This window comes from Malania oleifera, chromosome 6, assembly GCF_029873635.1.
Source record: "Malania oleifera isolate guangnan ecotype guangnan chromosome 6, ASM2987363v1, whole genome shotgun sequence".
Lineage (NCBI taxonomy): Eukaryota > Viridiplantae > Streptophyta > Magnoliopsida > Santalales > Ximeniaceae > Malania > Malania oleifera.
The window spans coordinates 53271197-53293833 of record NC_080422.1 but is presented as its reverse complement, the minus strand read 5'-3'; the positions used below and the strand labels follow the sequence as shown (position 1 = coordinate 53293833).

The 22637-nt window shown below is 33.9% G+C and overlaps 1 protein-coding gene across 7 annotated transcripts in view; it reads right to left on the bottom strand.

Moving 5' to 3' along the window:
• The window catches only part of LOC131157584 (uncharacterized), a 31030-nt gene extending 27438 nt beyond the window's left edge, over nucleotides 1-3592 (bottom strand). For 2 of the 7 annotated variants that reach the window (XR_009137292.1, XM_058111857.1), the window contains exons 1-6: nucleotides 2986-3592; nucleotides 2045-2159; nucleotides 1502-1868; nucleotides 1167-1399; nucleotides 837-948; nucleotides 45-106 (exon numbers count right to left, since the gene is read on the bottom strand). Coding sequence is in view for 3 of the 7 variants with exons in the window: in XM_058111857.1 (XP_057967840.1) it covers nucleotides 81-106; nucleotides 837-948; nucleotides 1167-1399; nucleotides 1502-1868; nucleotides 2045-2159; nucleotides 2986-3068 (936 nt within the window). In the remaining 4 variants the exon portion in view is untranslated. Of the gene's footprint in view, nucleotides 1-44; nucleotides 107-611; nucleotides 949-1166; nucleotides 1869-2044; nucleotides 2160-2985 lie in introns of those variants that run through there. The other 5 variants (XR_009137290.1, XR_009137289.1, XR_009137291.1 and 2 more) reach the window with 4 other exon arrangements.
• Nucleotides 3593-22637: the final 19045 nt, after the last annotated feature.

The window sequence follows — 22637 nt, the reverse complement described above, 5'->3', positions numbered from 1 at the left end:
AAGAAACAAAGAGTTTAAAGAACTTTCAAAGGCTGTAGAGATACCTTGCAAGTTGATCAGGATCAACAAACATAACTAGCTCAAGTTGAATAGAGTACAAAGGGCACTGCACGCAATTAAGACAAAACATTTAGCAAATAAGACAAAATCACAAGTTAAAAACCCTCTCATAGATATGGTTGGCCTTTCTGAAAAATAATGTACTTTAACATTTAAACCATTCACAGCCTACTTCATACATAAATCACTGTCATTCAAGTCAACATGAAAATGGTTAAAACCTAAACATAGAAGAACAAGGTTTTCATTCAACACTAGACCGTGTGAGTGGTGACTTAGCAAGAGGACTAGTGGTCACCTAGCAAAGACAAGTACTGAACCATCAAAAACTGGATAGTAAATCTAATCCCAATAGACTCAAAAGACATAGATATGATTTTAATGAAATGCTTTACATAAACTTACCAAGTTCTTACACCAGACCTATTGAACCTACCTGTTAACTATGATAAGTTTATTGCTCAAAAAACAAATTATTTCTTTTATACTCTACAAACTGCATATGTAAAATAGTGTTCAATAGATAAATATAACTACAAGACACACCCACAAATGCAAAACAAATTTTCTTTCAGAAATATGTCAACTAGTTGACAACACACACACAAAGAACCTTTAGCACACTTCATCTCACATAAACTCCTATCCATACTTTATGGCGTAAAGGTTCATAGAAATTCAGAACATTTTTATGCATTTCTTCTGTGTGGCTGGGGAGAGGTTATGATCCTCAAGAGTCAAGACAAAATTTCCTAAAAGTTTAATCAAGTGCTTACCAATTAAAAAAATAGTTAGCATTAAACCAAGCATAAGCCGAACAGAACAACTAAACTGCAAGTATTGTGGGCCTTGTAGTTGTCTTTGAAACACAGTGACACGTCCAAAGAGCTGCAGAAAGGCAAATTATCAATACTTCCACAAAAAATGCAAAAGACACCATGTTAAGAACATAACTATTTCTCAATCATAACATAATATGCTAAAATCCCTGACTGTCATGCAAGCAGAAGGTAATCTGAAAAATAATCTTTTATTTTTATTTTTATGGAAATGAAATTTGCCTCTAATTAAGTAAATTTGAAAAAAAAAAAATCATAAAACCTGACCTGATTGATCCAACTAAACCCACGTAACTGGATGTAACTGGGTATTCCTCCTTTTGCTTGAGAATGCCCTCTGAACCATTGCTTCCAGAACATGGGTTTTGCCCCCTTTTCTTTGGGTGTGGCCTCAACGCTTGACATCGATGCCTTCCTCTGTTCATCTTCATCAGCAATTACAATCTTCAAAGCACCAAAATTTGGTGAGCTCCATGTTCTTCTTGAACCACTTGCCTTATCTGCTTGACAATTTAAATCATCCCTTGTCACTGGAATTTCTTTTGCTGCTAGTTCTATGATGTACTTTCCATCCTTATTAATTGAAACAACATCTTTAAAACCTTTTATTTCATCAGGAACATGACTGCTAATGGAATTGAAATCTAGGTCTACATCTTCTTTATTGTATTGGTTCTTGGAAGCAAAGTTTTTCATGGAAGGTCCAAGCTCAACATACTCGTCCTTTGCAGTTGGCAAGCTTCCAGAGGTTCCACTGAGAAACATAACTAAATCAGAGCGCTCTTCTTCATCTAAATTTACCCATTGGAGAGGCTCCTTATCATCCTCATTAAGATATTCCTTTAAAGCTACTTCAACACAAGAAATTTGGTTTTGTATGGCAGCAACAAATTGTCTATGCCTGGTAGTTGTATTTTCTTCGAAGCAACTTCTATAGCTCAACCTTACAGCCCTATCAAACTCTTCCAACTGATTCAACACAAAATTTAGAAAAAAGAGGGGGGGGGGGAATTACTAGACAATAAGTTAAAGGTAGCTATGGAGGCTAGATCTTGCAAACTATCATTTACGTAAGCTAAAAAAATATTAGCAAATGTAAAGGATGGTGGGGCATCTAATCCAGAAAAACAAATCCAGAAACTTACCTGCCATTTTGCAGTACCTAAAGCAGTTTGCAGCTCCCTACAAAGTTCATTCACATCTTCCTCTGCTAGCCCTTCTCTTCTCTCTCTTACCCATGTCCTGTAAGCAGACTCCATTCTGGAAAAAAAAAAAATTAAAGAAGTTGCATAAGATTCCAATTTTCGAACCAACCATAAAAAATAAAAAATAAAAAAGCCATCCACATATTTTTCCCAAACTATTGATCACTGAGAAAACCAAACTGGGAAAATTTACTGACTCTATTGTCTGATTATCAGGAGAAAAATCAGCAAAAAGATGCTAGTGAAACCCCTAATTATTGTGTTTGCAACACATGAACATAACAGTCCAGAGATAAATAGTTTTAGCTTCAAATTTGTAAATAAATAAATAAAGTAGTCTTTCTTTTACATTTAGAATAACAATTTCCTAGAAATAGGCAGTAGTTCCGTCTTAATCGTCCAGACTCCAGAGTTCTCCAACATTTCCTTAACTTTTTCCCAAATGGAAATAATTTGCAACCTTAAGCAACAGAATGAGCGTATTTCTTTTTCAAATTTTGTTTCCTATCAAACAAACAAAGCCAAAATATAAACTTCATTTCCCAACGACAATCCACTGCAATTCCAAATGAGCATAGAAGATTCCTTACGTCATGTGTAGCTCCTCCCTTTTTCTCGGTAACAAAAAGGAATCATTAAAGAAAACCCTAAATTTTTTAAGACAACAGTTATTTAGCAAAAAAATCATTCACGCAAGTAGTTAATAGAAAACCAACCACAGCGGGAAAAAGGATTGAATAATAATTAAATTTAAAAAAAAAATTAGAGGCTGCAACTCCGAATCAACCCTTCGTTGATTTCAAATTCAACAAAAGCACTGAAATAATTTACATGAAATTCTAGATACCACAAGATCCTCAAAAATGAAAGATGGAGCATACATGTCGGCAGATTCTTGAACCTCCTCGGCCGCAGAGAAGAAAGTGTCCTTTTGCCATAGATCAAAACCGTTCGCTACCATCATCTTTGCCACCACCGACCGCAACAAATCCAACTCCGTCCGAGCGCAATTCAAATTGTACTTGAAACTTTATTCACAGGTTTGCGCTGCTGGGACGACCTGGATAACGTCCTCTTCTCTTCCTCCTCTCTTCTCTTCTCTGCTAAGCGGAAGCAAAGAAGGATGAGAGAGAGAGAGAGAGAGAGAGAGAGAGAGAGAGAGAAACGTTAAAGCTCTCCCAAACAAAAATTGGACTTTCCTGCTCTGTATATTTTCATGCGCCTTACGAAGGATTGCATCCAGTGTTGATGCGGCCGTCCCTTAGGTGCGAGTAGCCAACAACTATCTGCCACGCATATAAAACTGCAATTGATAGCGCAATAAGAATGTGCTCACCTAATAACACTCTTTGTTTGCGGTCGGGAATGCAATCAAACTTTAGGTATATAAGCATATTCCTATATTTGGTTTTGAAAGGAAGAATATAATTCCACTTGAAATAGTGATTGCATTATTTGAAAAATGATGATTCCTTCTTGAACTCATGCAGATTACCATTCCATTCCCACTTCAATTCTTTATATGAATAACTTTTTATAAATTAGATAATACCAAAAATGTCCAAAATCTAAATAAGCCCTAATGCTCTTCACACATTTCTTGAAGAAACAATCGCTGCAGCCTCCATCATTTCTACCTAGTGTCGCAGTCTCCATCAGTTTTACCCTAGCATCACAGTTTCCATCATCTTTATAGTCGTCGCAACTTGGAACATCTCTACTGTAGTTATGTAATCGTTATCTGTGTTGCAGTTCTATTCTAGTTGTAGCCTCCACCATCTTGTTGTGAGATCTTTCCTAGCGAAAATCTACATTTTCACACTTCTTAATAAATATTTTTAATTAATTAACCGATGGATCTTATTATGTTATATCCTTGTGTTAGATAATGTAAATGAATGTTGGCGATGAATGTAAATTAAAAAATGTTTATAGATTTACAAGACTAAATATTTTGACTATAGCTAACATATGGAGACAGAGCAACACAATTGTCTTTGGAGACCAATGTTAATTCTAGTTGTTTAATCTCCTTAATAAAAGGAGAAATTGAAATTATATTTCTCATGTCAAGGTTTAGTTATTTTTGTTGGTGTTTTGTAATTTTTATTTTGTTTTGTATTATTCATGTTGTTTGTAAGTTTCTGTTGACCTTATAGGTCATTCCCAGTTTTGATAATGACAAATACTTTTTGTATTTGATGGCTTTCAAATTTGTGTAGGATCATACTAACTGAATCATATTGATGGCATGCGGCACACGGTAGCTTGAAGCAAAAGAAGACCTAGAAGATTCATTGTTGTAATTTTATAAGTTTAATATTGGGTCTGTAATAGTAATATAGGAACCATATGTAATAAGTAATGCATGGCATGCATGTAGTACTATAAGCTCAAGACCTAAAAAGACCTTAAAGAGACCCTAGGTCCCAGCACTTGCATATGAAAAAGTCCCCAATATCACCTATAATATCAGGAGAATTAAACGAGGCAAAATTGGACTTAAAATGAAAATCACTATGAGAGGTCAGGCGACCAAACCCCAGGTGTTCAAAACACGTCGGGCACCCGAACCATTAGGAAGTTAGCGGATTGATCAGGTTTCGAGCAATCGAACCTAAAATGAACATATCACCCTTGGGCGATCGAACCTGTGTCAGGGTACTTTTCACCAACCCGAGCGACCAAACTGTATAGTTCAAAATGACCTCGGACGATCAAACTTGTGAGTTCGATCAATCGAATGTTGGACTGGGCACCCGAACCATGGACAGTAGGAAAATCGCCTTGGTTCAGCCAACCAAACCTAGACTCGGGCTACCAAACATTTAAAAATAGCCTTTTGAGTTGAGTTTATTCGGGCGACCGAACTAAGGTTCAGCCAGCCAAAACCTCTCGGGTTGCTTATTTTTTACCGGGTTAAAATTAAGTAAACAGGATTAATTTTCTTAATGGATTTTAAAACAAATTTAATAATACCCTTAGTGTCCCCAACGATCATAATTCGGCCTCTCTCTATATATAGGGGCTCATTTGCTTATATTAGTGGGGATTAGCAAAAAGATTGGGGCAAAAATTCTCTGAAAATCTACGACCTTATTTTGCCCATTCTACTTCCAAATACTCTCATACCTTAATTCATTTGATATTTATTTTGGGGAGTTAAGCTAAGTTTATCCCACATATTTAAATTTAATAAATCTTGTGTTGGGATAAACTAAGTAGCTTGAGGATCTTTGTATTGTCATTGCAAGATTCCTATAGCTATATTTTTGTTGTGCAAATATTTTCACAAGCCATAATATTTTTCAAACAACTCTTGTGCCATATTTCATTGAGGAAAATATTTTTTTTGAGTTTCTTTGAATATTGTCACTAGCATCTTTGAAACACTAATCTGGTATTGAAATTTGATATACTTTGCTTTCAAAGATTAACTTGTAAAACACTCTTGTGCTTGATAGACTATAGACAACCTTGAGTGTTGATTGCACACGTAGAGCACTGAACTTATAGTTCTTACATCATTAAGGTGCATTGATTATTACTTGTGCGTAGTGGTACAAATCTGCTTAAAACCTAGGTGTAGTCTCAAGAGGAGGGTGAATTGGGTTATTTAAAAATTCCTTAGATCCCTTTTAAAAGTTCTTGCCCTTTTTACAATCCTTTAAGGATTTCTTTTGTTCTTATTGATTAGGCAATCCACACAAGTACTTACTTTCAATTAGCAAACACAACATACACAACCAATTAATTAATCGTTCAAGCAAAACAACCACAACACAAGAAATCAATTCTTAATTTGCAATATTCACCACCCTGTATATGAATGTGCAAGTCCTATAGTTGAGTTTTGAATTGAATATTAAAAAAACATCCAAACCCTTTTTCAAGATCAGAATTTAAATAGATCTTCAGCTAATAGGTTTTGGATTGTTAACCAATCAACGTACTCCCTTATGGTTTCCACAAAATATTGATTAACCAACGTACTCCCTTTCGGTTTTCGCAAGCCCAAGAACAAATTAGACGTAGATTTATTTCATTTCCAATGTGTGTTATTTTTATAATTGAAAGAATTATAACATCCACACAATTTATATTTTTGCTAAAATTTAAAAGAGAGTAAGGGAAAGAGAGTGACACCACAGCTTTTACGAGGTTTGGCTTACCCCAGCCTACGTCTTCACCTTAGGTCAACCACCTAAGGATTTCACTATACCTTATTCCTTTCGGGTGGAACAAAAACCTTACAATAATCACCCTCTTTTTCAGGAAGACAAACTTCTCAAAGCAATAACCTATGCTTAGTCCAACGATTCAACAATGCCTTGAACCGTCAAAGATCAAGTAGAAAGAAATGGATATGCATACAAAAACACTCTCAAAACATAAAGCAGGTTGTACAAATTAAATTCCGAATCGTACTTCAAAATCAAAACTAAATAGACAATGTGAAGCTTAAGGTTTAGAAGTCACCAATGGTTCTTAAAAGGATTCTAGACGTAACTCAGAACCAAACTCTTCTTTATTAATCCAGCAACTTCGTAGAGTTTTCCCCCAAGAAAAAGATGTGAGCAAGAATAATCTTTTAGGAAAATTTTAGCGTAGAAATTGTGTTTTGCTTTAGTGTATATCGCTTGTGTGCTTGTATTCTCTCTTCTTCTTTTTTTTCATTGAATAAGGGAGGTATTTATAGACATTTTTGAAGAAAAGTTGCCTCATTTAATACAAATCATTTAGGTAATTTTTCAAAAAATATTAATTCATAGAATCAATTTTGAAAAATTTCTCGCACGTTTGAAATTTGAAATTCCCCATAGAGTCAATCAGCTGACTCACTCAACTGGGTCAATTTTTTGCACTAGTCAGTCGGTTGGACAAGCAGCTGATACCATTCTGACTTTCAAAAATTAATTTAGATAAATTATTAGTGGCTGACTGAACCACGTTCAAAATAGTTAGTCGGTTGCGTACTGTCACTCGGCTAGGCGTTTTTAATTCATTGAGTTAGTCGGCTGGACAGTTAACTTTGCTGAAGTTTTCATGTCAGTCAGCTGACTGAATTACGTTCAAAACTGGTCAATCGGCTAGGTACTGTCAGTCGGTTGGGTATGTTTAGTTCAACAAGTCAGTCGGTTTGACAGACCTCTTTTTCAAATATTTTCCATTTTTGATTTCTTTAAAAATATAGTTTACTTGAAAACCTTAATTGACACTTTTCAAAAACATTTTCAAGAGTCTTTCAAATGTTGGTCTCTAAGTTTTTATATTTTAAGGAGTTTCACATATCTAAATAGTAATGACTTTGAAGTACTTACAAATATCCTTCTAAGCATGGTCTCCTTAATGACTAAGTCTTGCAGCCTCTTGAGGTTCACTTTTGACTTCAAGATCTGTTTGGCCTTTAAGCTCTTAATTTGTCATTCATTGCTCCAATATACTGAGAAGCTTTCACTTGATTGATATTTGATCTCCAACTTCCTTCCATGATTAACTGTGAGTGTCCTTTTACTTAAACCCGAAATAAAATCACTTAACAACATATGTTAAAGCATCCTTCATTTTGTAATCATCAAAATAAGATTGAAAAACCTAATTAGGCCAATAATCTCCCATTTTTTTATGATGACAAATGAGAAGCAAAAATATGAGTAAGCTTTAAAAAGACTCCCATTTACAACTAGCATTATTCTACTCCCCTTTACAGTAAGCATCATTTTAACAATTTGTAGTTTCAAGACTAATTTCAAAATCATACAATATCATGCTCATCATACTCATCATAGAAACCATACAATATCATTCTATCTTTTGATACATATCTCATGCTCGAATTTTTTAATATCATGCTCAACATGCTCAAATATCATGCTCAATATGCTCAAATATCATTTTTCAATATCATGCTCAACATGCTCCATTTTTGCTCAAATACTACTCTCCCTTTTGACATCAATCAAAAAAGGTGAAAAAAATTCAAATAAACATATAACCACACATTTTTCAATATATTACGATATAGTTTATATAGTGTGCTACAATAGTCAAGTATTCATGCATGTTATATATATATATAGTGGCATTCATATTTCATCATTCAAATCCAAGATCATGGCAATATTATTAATATCATTACATGCGCATAAGTATGCTTTATTACTCAAATACCAAGTAATACCAATTGATACATTCATGGATTCCAATATACGTCCATAGATGCCAAATTTTCATTTATTCATGTGATCCATCATAAGCATACATGGTCAAGACATTTCAAAAATTATGTTTCTAAATCATACTTAATAACTTTAAGCTCAGATTTTCAAACAAGTATAGTGAGCCATACATCATTAATATTTTCATTGTCTTTAAAGATTTTAAGATACCAATTTTAAAACATAGACATGTAGCATATTGCTTATCACATAAGCATGAGTCTATTTTTCAAGAAACAAGTTAAGCAATCAAGCTAAGTGTTGTATCATCAAAGTGCACACCAAAACAAACTTAGAACGCACAAAAAGACAAACCCTAGGTCAATTGACTAACAACTTTGAGTTCTACAAACAAGTCTAGAGTTGCTCTGTCAGTCAGCCTGCTGACCTCAGGGTCAGTTGGCTGACTGGCCTCTATTCTGAAAAAAAACTACTTCAATCAGTCGGCTGACCTTAGAGTCAGTTGGTTGATTGTAGATTTTTCTTTAAGCTTTTTCCTTTAAGTTAGTTTTTCTACTATGTAGTAGACCAAGCTTTCTTCTAATGATTATGAATCTATCTTCTAAGAGTGGTTTAGGGAAGATATCAGCCCATTGATAATTTGCATTGATGAATTCTAGAATAATGTCTTCTTTTGAACATGACTCTTAGTAAGTGGTGTTTTATGACAATGTGTTTGGTTATTGAGTGTGAAATAGGATTTTTAAATATATTAATCACACTTGTATTATCACACTTAATTGGTATAGTTGTGTATTTCAAATTGAAATCTCTTAATTGCTGTTTCATGTAGTGTGTTTGTGCACAACAATTTTGGGATGCTACATATTTAGCCTTAGTAGTTGACAAAGCCACGGAGTTTTGTTTCTTAGAAAACCAAGAAACTAAAGATCTTCCTAAGAAGTGGCATATACCACTTGTACTTTTTCTATCTATTTGACAACTGACATAGTCTGCATCTGAAAAACTGATTATTTCAAAACTGGTGTCCTTAGGATACCATAGCCCTAAGTCCATAGTGCCTGTTAAGTATCTTAGAATCCTCTTAACGGCTATTTGGTGTGATACCTTAGGTGCTGATTGAAAATGGGCACACATACACACACTAAATGTTATGTCGGGTCTACTGGCTGTTAGATATAATAGACTTCCAATCATACCTCTATAGTGCTTTGTGTCTACGGATTTTCCCATTTTCATCTTTGTCTAGGTTGATGGTGGTACTCATAGGTGCTCCTATGGGTTTACTATTTTCCATGCCGAATTTTTGTATCATTTCGTTTATGTATTTAGATTGACTTATAAAAGTCTCATTCTTTGCTTGTTTGATTTGAAGCCCAAGAAAATAGTTTAATTCCCCCATCATGCTCATTTCAAATTCTTTTTCCATACACTTTGCAAATTCTTTACATGGATGCTCATTTGTAGCACCAAATATTATATCATCTACGTAGATTTGAATTAAAGTATGTCATCTTCCTTATTTTTAATGAACAAGGTACTATCAATTTTTTCTCTTGAAATTCCCTTCTCGATTAGAAATCCACTAAGTCTTTCATACCAAGCCCTAGGGGCATGTTTTAATCCATACAAAACCTTAGTTAGTCTAAATACATGGTTAGGATTTTCACTATTTTCAAAACCAAGAGGTTGTTCAACATATACCTTTTCATTAATATACCCATTCAAGAATGCACTTTTGACATCCATTTGGTATAACTTAAATTCTTTATAGGAAGCATAGGCTAATAGCATTCTTATAGCTTCCATTCTAGCTACAAGGGCAAAGGTTTCATCATAGTCTATATCTTCTTCTTAGTTATACCCTTTCACTACAAGTCTAACTTTGTTTCTAATGATTATACCATTCTCATCCTTTTTATTTCTAAATACCCATTTAGTTCTTATGATCGAATGATTTTTAGGTTTGGGTACTAATTGTCATACTTTGCTTCTTTCAAATTGGTTTCATTCTTCTTGCATTGCAATTATCCAAGATTCATCCTTAAGGGCCTCTTCAACATCTTTAGGTTCATTTTGAGATAGGAATGCATAGTGATTGCATAGGTTCTTTAGAGAAGATCTAGTAGTCACACCTCTAGATGGTTCACCTATAATTTGTTCTTGAGGGTGATCTTTCTTATACTTACAAGCTTCCTCTTTGTTAGCTAAGAACAACACCCATGTGTATCTTGAGTAATCATCAACAGCTACGAAGGCGTATTGTTTTCCTCCTAAACTTTGGATTCTAGTAGGATCAAACAAGTCTAAGTGTATGAGTTCTAAGGGTCCACTAGTTGATATATGTTTTTTCTTTTTGAAGTTTTTCTTGATTTGTTTTCATAGTTGACATGCATCACACACTTTATCTTTGACAAATTTGGTGTTAGGCAAGCCTTTAACTAAATTCTTTTTAGAAAGCTTGGATGTAAGTTCCATGCTTGCATGTCCTAACATCCTGTGCAAAGCCAACTATTTTCACCCATGGCAGCTAAGCAAGTTATATCTTGAGGGATCAAGCTATCAAGGTTTATACAATATACATTGTTCATTCAATGTGCAGTGAATAGTGTCTTATGATCCTTAGAATCTTGAATTAAGCATTTTTATTTCTTAAATATTATTTCAAATCCTTTGTCTCTAAGTTGACCAATGCTTAATAAATTATGCTTTAGACCGTCTGCTAACAAGACATCATCTATAGTAAGTAAAGATTCTTTACCTATTTTACCAACTCCGATGATCTTGCCTTTTCCATTGTCACCGAAAGTTACAAATCCTCCATCCTTTTGTGTGAGAGAAGTGAACTTAGATTTATCTCTCGTCATATGCCTTGAACATCTACTGTCCAAGTACCATTTATCCTTAGATGGAGTGGTCCTAAAGCAAACCTACAAGAAAGGATTTATGTTGTCACTTTTGGAATCCAAACCTTCTTAACTTTCTTTAAATCTTATCTAGTTTTAGCATTTATCTTCCACTCATTTTTTACTTTAATATACTTTTTCTTGAGTGGACAACTAAACATTATGTGTCCTTTATTTTTACACATGTAGCAAGTGGTGTGCTCATAAATATTTGTTGATGAAGTGCTTGCATAATGTTTAGATTGATTTACAAAATATCCCATACAAAAGTTTTTCTTTCTTTTGTTTGGTGCTCCATTGTAACCAATTCCTTCTTTGTTGTCTACTATCCTTTGTTGTCCTACCATTTTTTCAAAGTTTTCTTTACCTTTGGTAAAGTTGTAGATGACCTTTTCTTTCTCTTGAATTTGGTTTTTAAGATCATTTATTTCTTGCACTCTCTTGCTATCTCCATTCACTTGAGACTTAGCTAATTTTTGAGACAAGTTATCTACTTTCTTCTTAAGCTCTTCAATCTTTAAGTCTTTTTCTTCTTCAACAAGTTTTGAGGATTCAAGCTGATTTCTAAGTGTTTCATTTTGTTGTTTCAAGTTTATGTTTCTCTTTGAGACTTTAATAAACTTGTTATGTAGAGAGAATAATTCAGATTGAAGTTCTTTGTAAAAGGGCATGCTTTCACACGAATTACTACATGATTCATCACACGAATCTTCAGAGAGAGAGAGTAATACGAGTTTACCTCTTTGTTATGTGTCATGAAGCACATGTTTGCTACTTCTTGATCATTTGACTCACTCTCCGATTCACTCGAACTTGTGTCATCCTAAGTTGCCTTCATTGCAGGCTTCTTTTTCTTCTTTTCCTTCTTGAGTTGTGGACATTCTGGCTTGATGTGCCCGGCCTTTTTACAGTGATAGCAAGTGGGAGGATCATTTTTGCTTTTGTATTCCTTATTACTTTCACCTCTTTCATCTTTTGATCCGTTGAATTTTCTAGTGAATTTCTTGTTTCTTTTGTCTTTTAGTTATGAAGGCTAAGTCTTCATCTTCTAATTCACTAGATTCATTATCTTCTTCACTTGAATGTTCTTTCAAGGTTTTTAGAGCTATAGACTTCTTATTCTTATTTTCAGTGCCTCTTTCATTCAAAATCATTTCATAGGCTAGAAGTGATACTATGAGTTCATCTAAGAAAGTTGTTTTAAGGTTTCTACCCTCCATTATGGCCATTGCTTTTGGTTCCCAAATAGGTGGAAGTGCTCTTATAATTTTGCGAATCATCTCATGGGTGGAATATGTTTTTCCTAAGGCATTTAGTGAGCTTATGATATGTGTGAACCTAGTATACATGCTTGTTATAGTTTCATCGGAATTCATCCTGAAAGCTTCGTATTCACTAGTTAACATATCAATTTTACTGTCCCTAACATCTACTGTGCCTTCACAGGTTACTTCTAATTTATCCCAAATTTCTTTAACTGTTTTACATGCCATTACTCTATTGAATTCATTTGCATCAAGCGCACAGTATAAGGCGCTTATTGCACTTAAGTTAATTTGCAACATTTTGTAATTTGATTCAATTAGTTCTTTATATTCTTTAGGTACTTCTTTTCCATCTACTAGTTTAGTAGGAATCAAATTTCCATTTGTAACAACATTTCATGCCTTCCAGTCCATTGTTTGAAGGTAGATTCGCATTCGTTGCTTCCAAAAAGTGTAATTTAGTCCACAAAAAATGGCTGGCCTAGTTGAGGATTGGCCCTCACCAAAGGGAGCTACTCTTATTTGTGCCAAGTTTGATATTTGTATAGCTACTTGTTAGGTTATACTATAACCGGGCTCTTATACCAATTGAAACCTAAGTGTAGTCCTAAGAGAGTAAGGGGGTTAATTGGGTTATTTAAAAATTCCTAAGATCCCTTTTAAAAGTTCTTGCCCTTTTTACAATCCTTTAAGGATTTCTTTTGTTCTTATTGATTAGGCAATCCACACAAGTACTTACTTTCAATTAGCAAACACAACATACACAACCAATTAATTAATCGTTCAAGCAAAACAACCACAACACAAGAAATCAATTCTTAATTTGCAATATTCACCACCCTGTATATGAATGTGCAAGTCCTGTAGTTGAGTTTTGAATTGAATATTAAAAAAACATCCAAACCCTTTTTCAAGATCAGAATTTAAATAGATCTTCAACTAATAGGTTTTGGATTGTTAACCAATCAACGTACTCCCTTATGGTTTCCACAAAATATCGATTAACCAACGTACTCCCTTTCGGTTTTCGCAAGCCCAAGAACAAATTAGACGTAGATTTATTTCATTTCCAATGTGCGTTATTTTTATAATTGAAAGAATTATAACATCCACACAATTTATATTTTTACTAAAATTTAAAAGAGAGTAAGGGAAAGAGAGTGACACCACAACTTTTACGAGTTTCGGCTTACCCCAGCCTACATCTTCACCTTAGGTAAACCACCGAAGGATTTCACTATACCTTATTCCTTTTGGGTGGAACAAAAACCTTACAATAATCACCCTCTTTTTCAGGAAGACAAACCTCTCCAAGCAATAACCTATGCTTAGTCCAACGATTCAACAATGCCTTGAACCGTCAAAGATCAAGTAGAAAGAAATGGATATGTGTACAAAAACACTCTCAAAACATAGAGCAGGTTGTACAAATTAAATTCCGAATCGTACTTCAAAACCAAAACTAAACAGACAATGTGAAGCTAAAGGTTTAGAAGTCACCAAGGGTTCTTAAAAGGATTATTGATGTAACTTAGAACCAAACCCTTGTTTATCAATCCAGTAACTTCGTAGAGTTTTCCCTTAGCGAAAAGATGTGAGCAAGAATAATCTTTTAGGAGAATTTTAGCGCATAAATCGTGTTTTGCTTCGGTGTATATTGCTTGTGTGCTTGTATTATCTCTTTTTTTTTTTCATTGAACAAGAGAGGTATTTATAGACCTTTTTAAAGAAAAGTTGCCTCATTTAATACCAATCATTTAGGTAATTTTCAAAAATATTAATATAGAGAATCAATTTTGAAAAATTTCTCGCACGTTTGAAATTTGAAATTTCCCGTAGAGTCAGTCATTGCTCCAATATACTGAGAAACTTTCACTTGATTGACATTTGATCTTCAACTTACTTCCATGATTAATCGTGAGTGTCCTTTTACTTAGATATGAAATAAAACCACTCAACAACATAGGTTAAAACATCATTCATTTTGTTATCATCAAAACAAAATTGAAAAGCCCAGTTAGGCCTACAATATTTGAAACACTAATATGATATTGAGATTTGATATACTTTGCTTTCAAATATTAGATTGTAAAACACTCTTGTGCTTGATAGACTATAGACATAACCTTGAGTGTTGATTGCACACCTAGAGCGTCGAGCTTATAGTTCTTACATCATTGAGGTGCATTGATTATTACTTGTGTGTAGTGGTACAAATCTGGTTGTATTAGAAGCACTTTTATTCATACAAAAAGTTTATTTGTTGTATTCCAGACGTGGGCCTAAAGAGGGAGATTAACCTTGGTAAATAGTCCCGGATTGGCTTAGACCCGATTAGGAAAGTTAGGTGCACCATCCTGGTAAGGTGTAGGTTGAGATCAGTCCCGCTAATTGACCTGGTTGTAATCGGTGCCACTCCACACGTTAAGTGAGCCATAGTGGAATCCTTGTGCTGGTGAGCCAAGGTGGGGACGTGGGCATAGTTGGTCAGACCCCGATAACGTATCGTGTGTGCATTGTTTATAGTTATGCGCGTGTATGTTATATTGTGAATGTTGCGCATGATTTAATTTCCAGACGTTATATTTATCCGCGTATATTGGAACTACATAGACAGACCCTAAGTTTGTGTAATACTGGTTGTTGGATTAGTTGAACCTAGGAGATAAATTTTTTAAAATTCCAATTCACCCACCCTATTGGGAATATACCAAAGCTAATAGTTTCTTTTGTTGTTCTATATTGGTGGTGTTCTTCTTACCTTATTCTTTAAAATAAAAAAAAAACATAACTAGCTATTGGCATTCCTGCTAATTCCAAACCTAATGTATCTTGAACTCACCTTTACTCATTATAAATAAGTAAATAAATAAGTTCCTTGTGTGGTCTTCAATATTTTTAGATAAAAAATTAATATAAGCAACACTAAACACAAAAATGGACTAGAGATGGAAATTCACTTCATATTTTCACTGACTCTATGTTTAGGAGCACAAATTTCTAACATTAGATTTGGATTTGTACGGCTTTGGACAAAACGTTATATAAAATTGTATTGCTTTTTTTTTTTTTTTTTATGAAGTCCTCACAAATCCAAGGGGATGTGTAGTGGGCGTGTATATATGTATTATTGTGATAGTAGACAGTACATGTATGGCTCGCTATTTTTGGATTTATTACTTTTGGGAGACAATGAATGCCTCAAAAGATGGTAAGAAATTGAAAAGATTAGTTTAAATTTAGAATAAAAAATAATTTATTAAATTACTCATATGTCTATGAATTGTAAATATTGTAATTAGAAAATAACTTGCATATATAATATATAAAATTAATAGCAAAGACTATGCATAGGGTATAATTCAAAACATGTCATAAATAAATCATTAAATTGGGGGAAGATATAATAATTTTCTATCTTTCAAATTTTAATTTAATTTTCCCTTATTATATATTTCTGAAAAAAAGAACCTTATAAACATTAATGCGTAAGTAATTTAATTATCAATTGATATAAGTTTTTTAAAATTTTAAAACGTTCCTCTAATGCAATGACTTTGTAATATGAATTTTGGGATTTAAATTTTTATTTGTGTAAATTTGAATTTGAAAATTTTTTATAAATCGACATACATTTAAATATAAAAGCCTGAATATGATCTAAACGTGAGGTAATTTCAGGCATTTCATCAAACATGTAATGCCCACAAACCAAAAAGCCTTGTTTCTTGTATATATTAATTAAAGCATTACAGACAAACAAACCAAAATGAAGTCCATTAGGGGGGATTTTTTGGGGTTTGTAGCTCCCATTTCATATATATCTCTCTCTCTCTCTCTCTCCCATCCTTTGATAAGGCATCCATGAAATTTTTTTCTGAAAAGACGATTGATCATAAATTTCATAGGATTCCTTAAGATCTGAAAAATACTCAAATGCTTTATGAATTTATTCTTGTGGACACCAATCTGTTGAGATTTTTTGAACATATTAACAAAGACAATCCTACAAAAGTCGCATTTTCAAAATTTAAAATTAACAAGACAATCTCATTATCTTCTTAGGGTGATCCACTTACACCCAGGGACGGGCAATAAATAAAGAAATTATCAACATAACAATTAATAATAATACAAGAAATACAATACTTTTATACAATACACTTACAACTTACAAAATTTTCGAATTGTTGGAAAGAATTTAAGAATACTGGAAAATGGAGAGAACGAACTTCATCTAACGATCTTTCACCACTTTTCTTCTTTTCGTAATCAAGAAGTAGTGAATGAAGGAAGTGATTCTTAACGAAGAACTAGGACTCCTTATATAGGAAAATTATTTGAGAAAATGACGCAACAACAATAATTGTAAAGAGTATGCTCTGACAAAGGTAAAGTGATATAATTGTTTTTTAGGAAAATAAGATGCCCTAAAGGGTCCTCTTCACATGGGTAACACATGGCTTTTCTAACGATCACCCAGAAGTCACATGGTTTATGCAGAATTATTGAAGACTTTAAAAGATTCCTTCCAATAATTGTTCCTTTCCTTGAAACTTTTGGATAGATGTGCCAAAATATCATATGATTCTCAAACAGTCATCTTCATTCTCAAGATCATAATCTTGAGATAAACTTGTTGTTGAGGAGATAATCTCTTCATACTCTCGGAGAATCTTCATTTTTTCTTCAATTGGTCTTGCTTGAGCCAGGCAAGTCTAGAGTTGGGATTTGTTTGTCAAAAACTCCACTTGTTGAGGGTCATCAAAATTTTTGTTCGAAAACTGGGGATTGTTATTAAACCACTCGATAGATGCCTCCTTCTGGTTGAGATCATTAGACATTCCTTTCCACCATTGAACTTTACCGAACTTTGGGTTGACATCCAAAAAACATGATTTCTTGATTACTAACTATTTCGATCAAAAAACCGTAATCTATCATAGGTATCCATGTTATACTAAAAAAAATCTAAAAATAGGTAAAGGTTGGGAAAATCGAGTCATTCATCAAGGAGGCTTAGATTATAATTTCCTTTTATCTTGTTGGGCATGATTTCTTGGATTGGACCAAACTTTTCCCACCAATCGTGAAACCAAACTGGAACTTTTCCAAAAAACTCTTTACCAAAATAAATGAATCGGGAAAATGAGAAATTATTGTTTTGGAATAAGATTGCCTTGTGCCAAGCATCTCGATTATCCCAGTAGGTCGATTGAAAACCTTTGCTTATAGATTGGATCACCCTAAGATGATAATGAGATTATCTTGTTAATTTTAAATTTTGAAAATGTGGCTTTTGTAGGATTGTCTTTGTCAATATGTTCAAAAATTTCAACAAATTTGGTGTCCACAATAATTAATTCATAAAACATTTGAGTCTAGGCATCCTATGAACCTTATAATCAATCTTCTTTTTAGAAAAAAATTGTGGATCCAGATCATTCTCTTATAAGGCACCCTCGATAGTAAAATATTTTTGAAAATAAATTTTATGAAAGTAAGGATGGTTATAGTCATATGATTGGCTGGGAGGGGGTAAAGAAAGTTTTGCAGAAAAGGAAGATGGAATTTCCTTTTCAATGGCAGATTTAAAAGATTGTGTTTTTAAAATTGGATGAGATTATTGGGAAACTTTCCTTTAACGGAGAGAAATGATTTGCCAATTCAATAGTTGGAATAGGCCTAGAAATAGCCTAGGGTAAGGAACTTTTGGGAGACACTGATTTTTGCTTTGCCGGAGTCATTGTTTGTTTTGTCGAACATATGGTTACAGGTAAACCTGCTAGGGAAATTGTTCTTCTAATATTGTTTGAGGATGAGTCCTCTGAAGGGGGAGAGGGACAAATTGTTTTTTACATTGATAGAAAAATTGTTCTTCTGAGATTGTTAGGAGAATTCTTGTTGGCATATTTGTCTGATCCAACTTTCCTCAAAGAGGAATCCATCACGAATTTCCCTGCAAAAATTCCCTTGTTAGAAAATCAGGAAGATAATTATTTTCTCCTTTAATTTGTTCAATCTCGAAATCAAACAAGGTGAGAACAGCTTGCCATCTAGCAAAAATATGCTTAGATGTCAGGTTCTTCACATCTTTTGTTAATACAAACTTTGCTAACTTGCAATCAACTCTTAAAAGAAAATTTTTATTTAAAAGGTCTTCCTAGAATTTGATAACACAAAGGACAATTGCTAGAATTTCCTTTTTAACTGTTGAATATTTTTTTTTGTTTCGTTCCAAATGCCATAATGAAATCTTACCAATAGTTCCTTACCATTCTTGACTTGTTTTAGAATTCCACCATAGCTGAGGTCACTTGCGCTTGTCCCAACTATTTTGAAAGCATCAGAATCACAAATGTTCATGTATGGTAAACTTTTGACTTGAGATTCTATTGTTCTTACAGCCTTAGTATGTTCATTGGCCAAATCGGGAGGACTCTTTTTTAATCTTTCAAAAAATGGTCCACAAATAATTCTCAAGTCTTTATAATATTCAGAGATATAATTTAAGCATCCTAAAAACCTTTATTGTTTTTAATCCTTTATATCATCAGGAAAATTTTCAGCAAATTCTGAACTTCTGTTTATTAGGGTTATTGTTCCATTTTCAGTATTATGTCCAAGGAACCTAACTCTTGTTTGAAATAAGATTGTTTTCTTAGCAGAGACCACTAGCCCATTCTCTTTGATAATTCTAAAAAAATGTTTCAAATGTTTAAAGTGTTGGTTAATACTTTCTGAAAATACTAGAACATCACCAATATAAACTATTGTAAACTGAGTAAATGGGTTTAAAATATTATTCATTATCTTCTGGAATTCACTAAGGGCATTTTTGAGACCAAATGGCATGACATTCCATTCGTATTGACCAAATGGTACCGTAAAATCCGTTTTGTATCTGTCTTTTTTCTGAGACTTGGATTTGCCAAAATCCTTATTTCATATCAAATGTTGAAAATACTTTTGACTTGTAAAAATTTTTAATTATATCAGCCTTGTTGGGAATTGGATAACTTATCCATCTTAAGGCCTTGTTTAAGGGCATATAATTAATCACTAGACAGGGTGCTCCTCGTTCAAATTTTGAAGCCTTTAGAATGTAAAAGGCAGCACAGCTCCAGGGGGATCTTGATTTATGAATTAAATTTTTATCCAATAATTATTGTATTTCTTTTTTACAATAATCTATTGTTTGGGGAGACATTTGGATGGGTCTTGCTTTTGTTAGAATATTTTTATCTGGAAATTTTTGTCCATATGGTAACTCAATTATATGTTTCTTTCTTTCCCAAAATGTTACGCCCCGACCCGCCATGTGGGCCCGAAGTGCTACTGAAATATATAAGTCTCTCTAATACCATACATATATATATATATAATGCAACCCGCCCTAACCAGGGAATCGCGGGTGCACTCGTCATTACTAAAATTAAACCACACAGCGGAAGATTTATAAAACATCCAAACACTATACCTGAGTTTATCAATTCCCAAATACAAACATACAGAATATTATTTTCCCAGATATTAAAATCCTAAAAATAACAAATAAAATATCTAGTATCTCACCAGTCTTGATAGCTACTCCAAAAAAGTCTAAATCCCAGCCTTGAGGTAAGTTAGGGACAACTCCTTATAGGACCTGAAAAATCATTTGTATAATGGGGTGAGACACTTCTCAGTAAGACATTATATTAATATCAGTGTGTGGCTAGCATGAGTTCCCGTGTGAATATAAAATTCTATCATTTAATTGTATAAGAAAATGGCATTTTAAAAACTGTACTACACTGTATATCAGAAAATACATAATTCCTGAATAATAAACTGTCGGCTCAATATAGTCCATTTATAGTAAATTTGCCCATATATGCATAAAAGACGCAACCTGGACTGTTGAAATAGCGTCATCACACTATCACATACTCATATGACATGCGTCCCCCCATGACGGGTTATGTGGCCTGAAGGTTGTACTCAACTTGCAGCTGGCGGTTTCGCAGCTGAGTCAAAACTATCACTGTAATTACGATTGTGCCTACCTGTGGTCACCCAGTATACCACGGATGGGGCCCCCCAGCAAAAACCTTGGAGTAATACGACAGCCCAGGTCTCCAAACGACCTATCACACTTCCATGCACGTGTGATTGCACTCCTTATCCACATATAGCTACGGTACCATGCTCACAAAATCACAGATCGCATATCTACAGGGTTCTAGAATCATATATGACAATTTATACAATAAACTGTATTATATCTTATTTCATAATAAAACATGTTATTCCATAAAAACCCGGCCCTCGGTCGTTATATCACTCTCGGCCCTCGGCCATTATATCAATCTCAACCCTCGACCGTTATATCAAAACTCGGCCCTTGGCCATTATATCAAAACCCGGCCCCCAACCGTTATATCAATCTCAGCATATAGTCGTCATATCATATTGAATAATACCAGTGAAAAACTTCCGTTCATATATGCCATTTAAACCATTCTCATGCCACACAAATTTTCATCTAATAAATCATAATTATTTCATCAACTGAAACACATCATACATACTTAATATAGACTTAGATAAAAATACGGGTTTATCTCCACATATTTTATTTAACTAGAATATATATGTATATAGGAAAACGAAAATAATCAACCCTACTTACTTTGATCATTTATGAAAAACCCATAATAATTTGAAATCAATAATTTCAACCAGTCAAAACATTCAAAAAATCTAGTACTTCAATCCAATAATCTCATATTTAAATTTGATCGGTTGGTTTCAAAAATAATATTTATTAACCGAATCCTAGGCTCGAAAACCTCGGTTTGAACGGTTGGATCGGAAAATAAAAGCCATAATCAGTTGCATATAAACATATACTGCATTTTAGTAGATCTGCATCTCAAAAATAGATGACATAATATAATCCCCTTACCTGTTTTCCCGAAAACGACCTGAAACGGACAAAAACCCAAAACCCTAACTTTTCAAACCGACTTAACAATGAGATCCTACGAGCTGGGAGAAAGGAGAGAGAACCGAGAAGCACTAGCAGAGTGTTCCCGAGCTAGAGAGAGAAAGAACCAAAACCCTAGTTTTTAGAGAGAGAGAGAGAGAGAGAGAGAGAGAGAGAGCAAATGATAAAAATGAATAACTTAGCCCTTAAGTAAATAGACTCGCAGGAAAACCGGTTTTCCTGAGCTTCAGAAAACCGGTGACGATTTTCTCAGCCTCTAGAAAATCGGCGCCGGTTTGGGCCTTGCAAAACCAACCTCCTTCTTTTCCTTTTGTTTTCCTTTATCTCTCTCATTTATATTTATTTTCTTTTATTTTCTTGGTTCGGGTTTCTACACAAAAGGCATTTGGGAGGTCAAAACAAATTTCCTTTTTTATCTCTTGTTCTAATTCAAAGATTTTTCTTTTTATTGAATCGTTCTCAAGATCCTTTTTAATTTTTTCAAGGTCAGGCCTTCCCTAAGGTAGTTTAATTGTTTTTCCTTTTCATAGATTGTTGAATGGTCTTTTAAAAGATTTAAATGTTTTTCTATTTGTTCAAAATAAAATCTAAATATTATTTATTTTTCTCCAAAATTTGTTAGAATCCCTTCATTTTTTATTTGAAATGGGGTCAAAAGGTTCATAGAGAAGTTCATGAAAATGAATCCTCGAGCATTTTCAGGAGCAGCTGATCCTGCAATTGTTGAAAACTAGATGTAGGAGATGGAGAAAGTACTGACAGTACTTCACTGTACCGATGAGCAGAGGGTCCTCTATGCCACGTATAAGTTGACAGGAGAGGCCGAGAGATAGTGGACAACTACTAGATTACTGGAGGAGCAGAGGACTATACCAATGGCTAGACTTGGAGTCGGTTCAGAGAGATATTCTTCGACAGATATTTTCCCGCCACTATTAGAGAAGCTAAAGTGCAGGAGTTTATGGGTTTGACTCAGGGGCTGTTGACAGTTAAGCAGTATGTGGCAAAGTTTATAGAGCTATCATGATTTTCCCAATACATAGTGCCAGATGAAGCTAAGAAGGCTAGGATGTTTGAGAGGATCTTGAGGCGAGACATATACAAGCAGGCGATGATTTTAAAGATACAGGATTTTACTGAACTTGTTGACAGAGCTACAGTAGCAGAAGAGAGCGAGCAGACATATGTGGG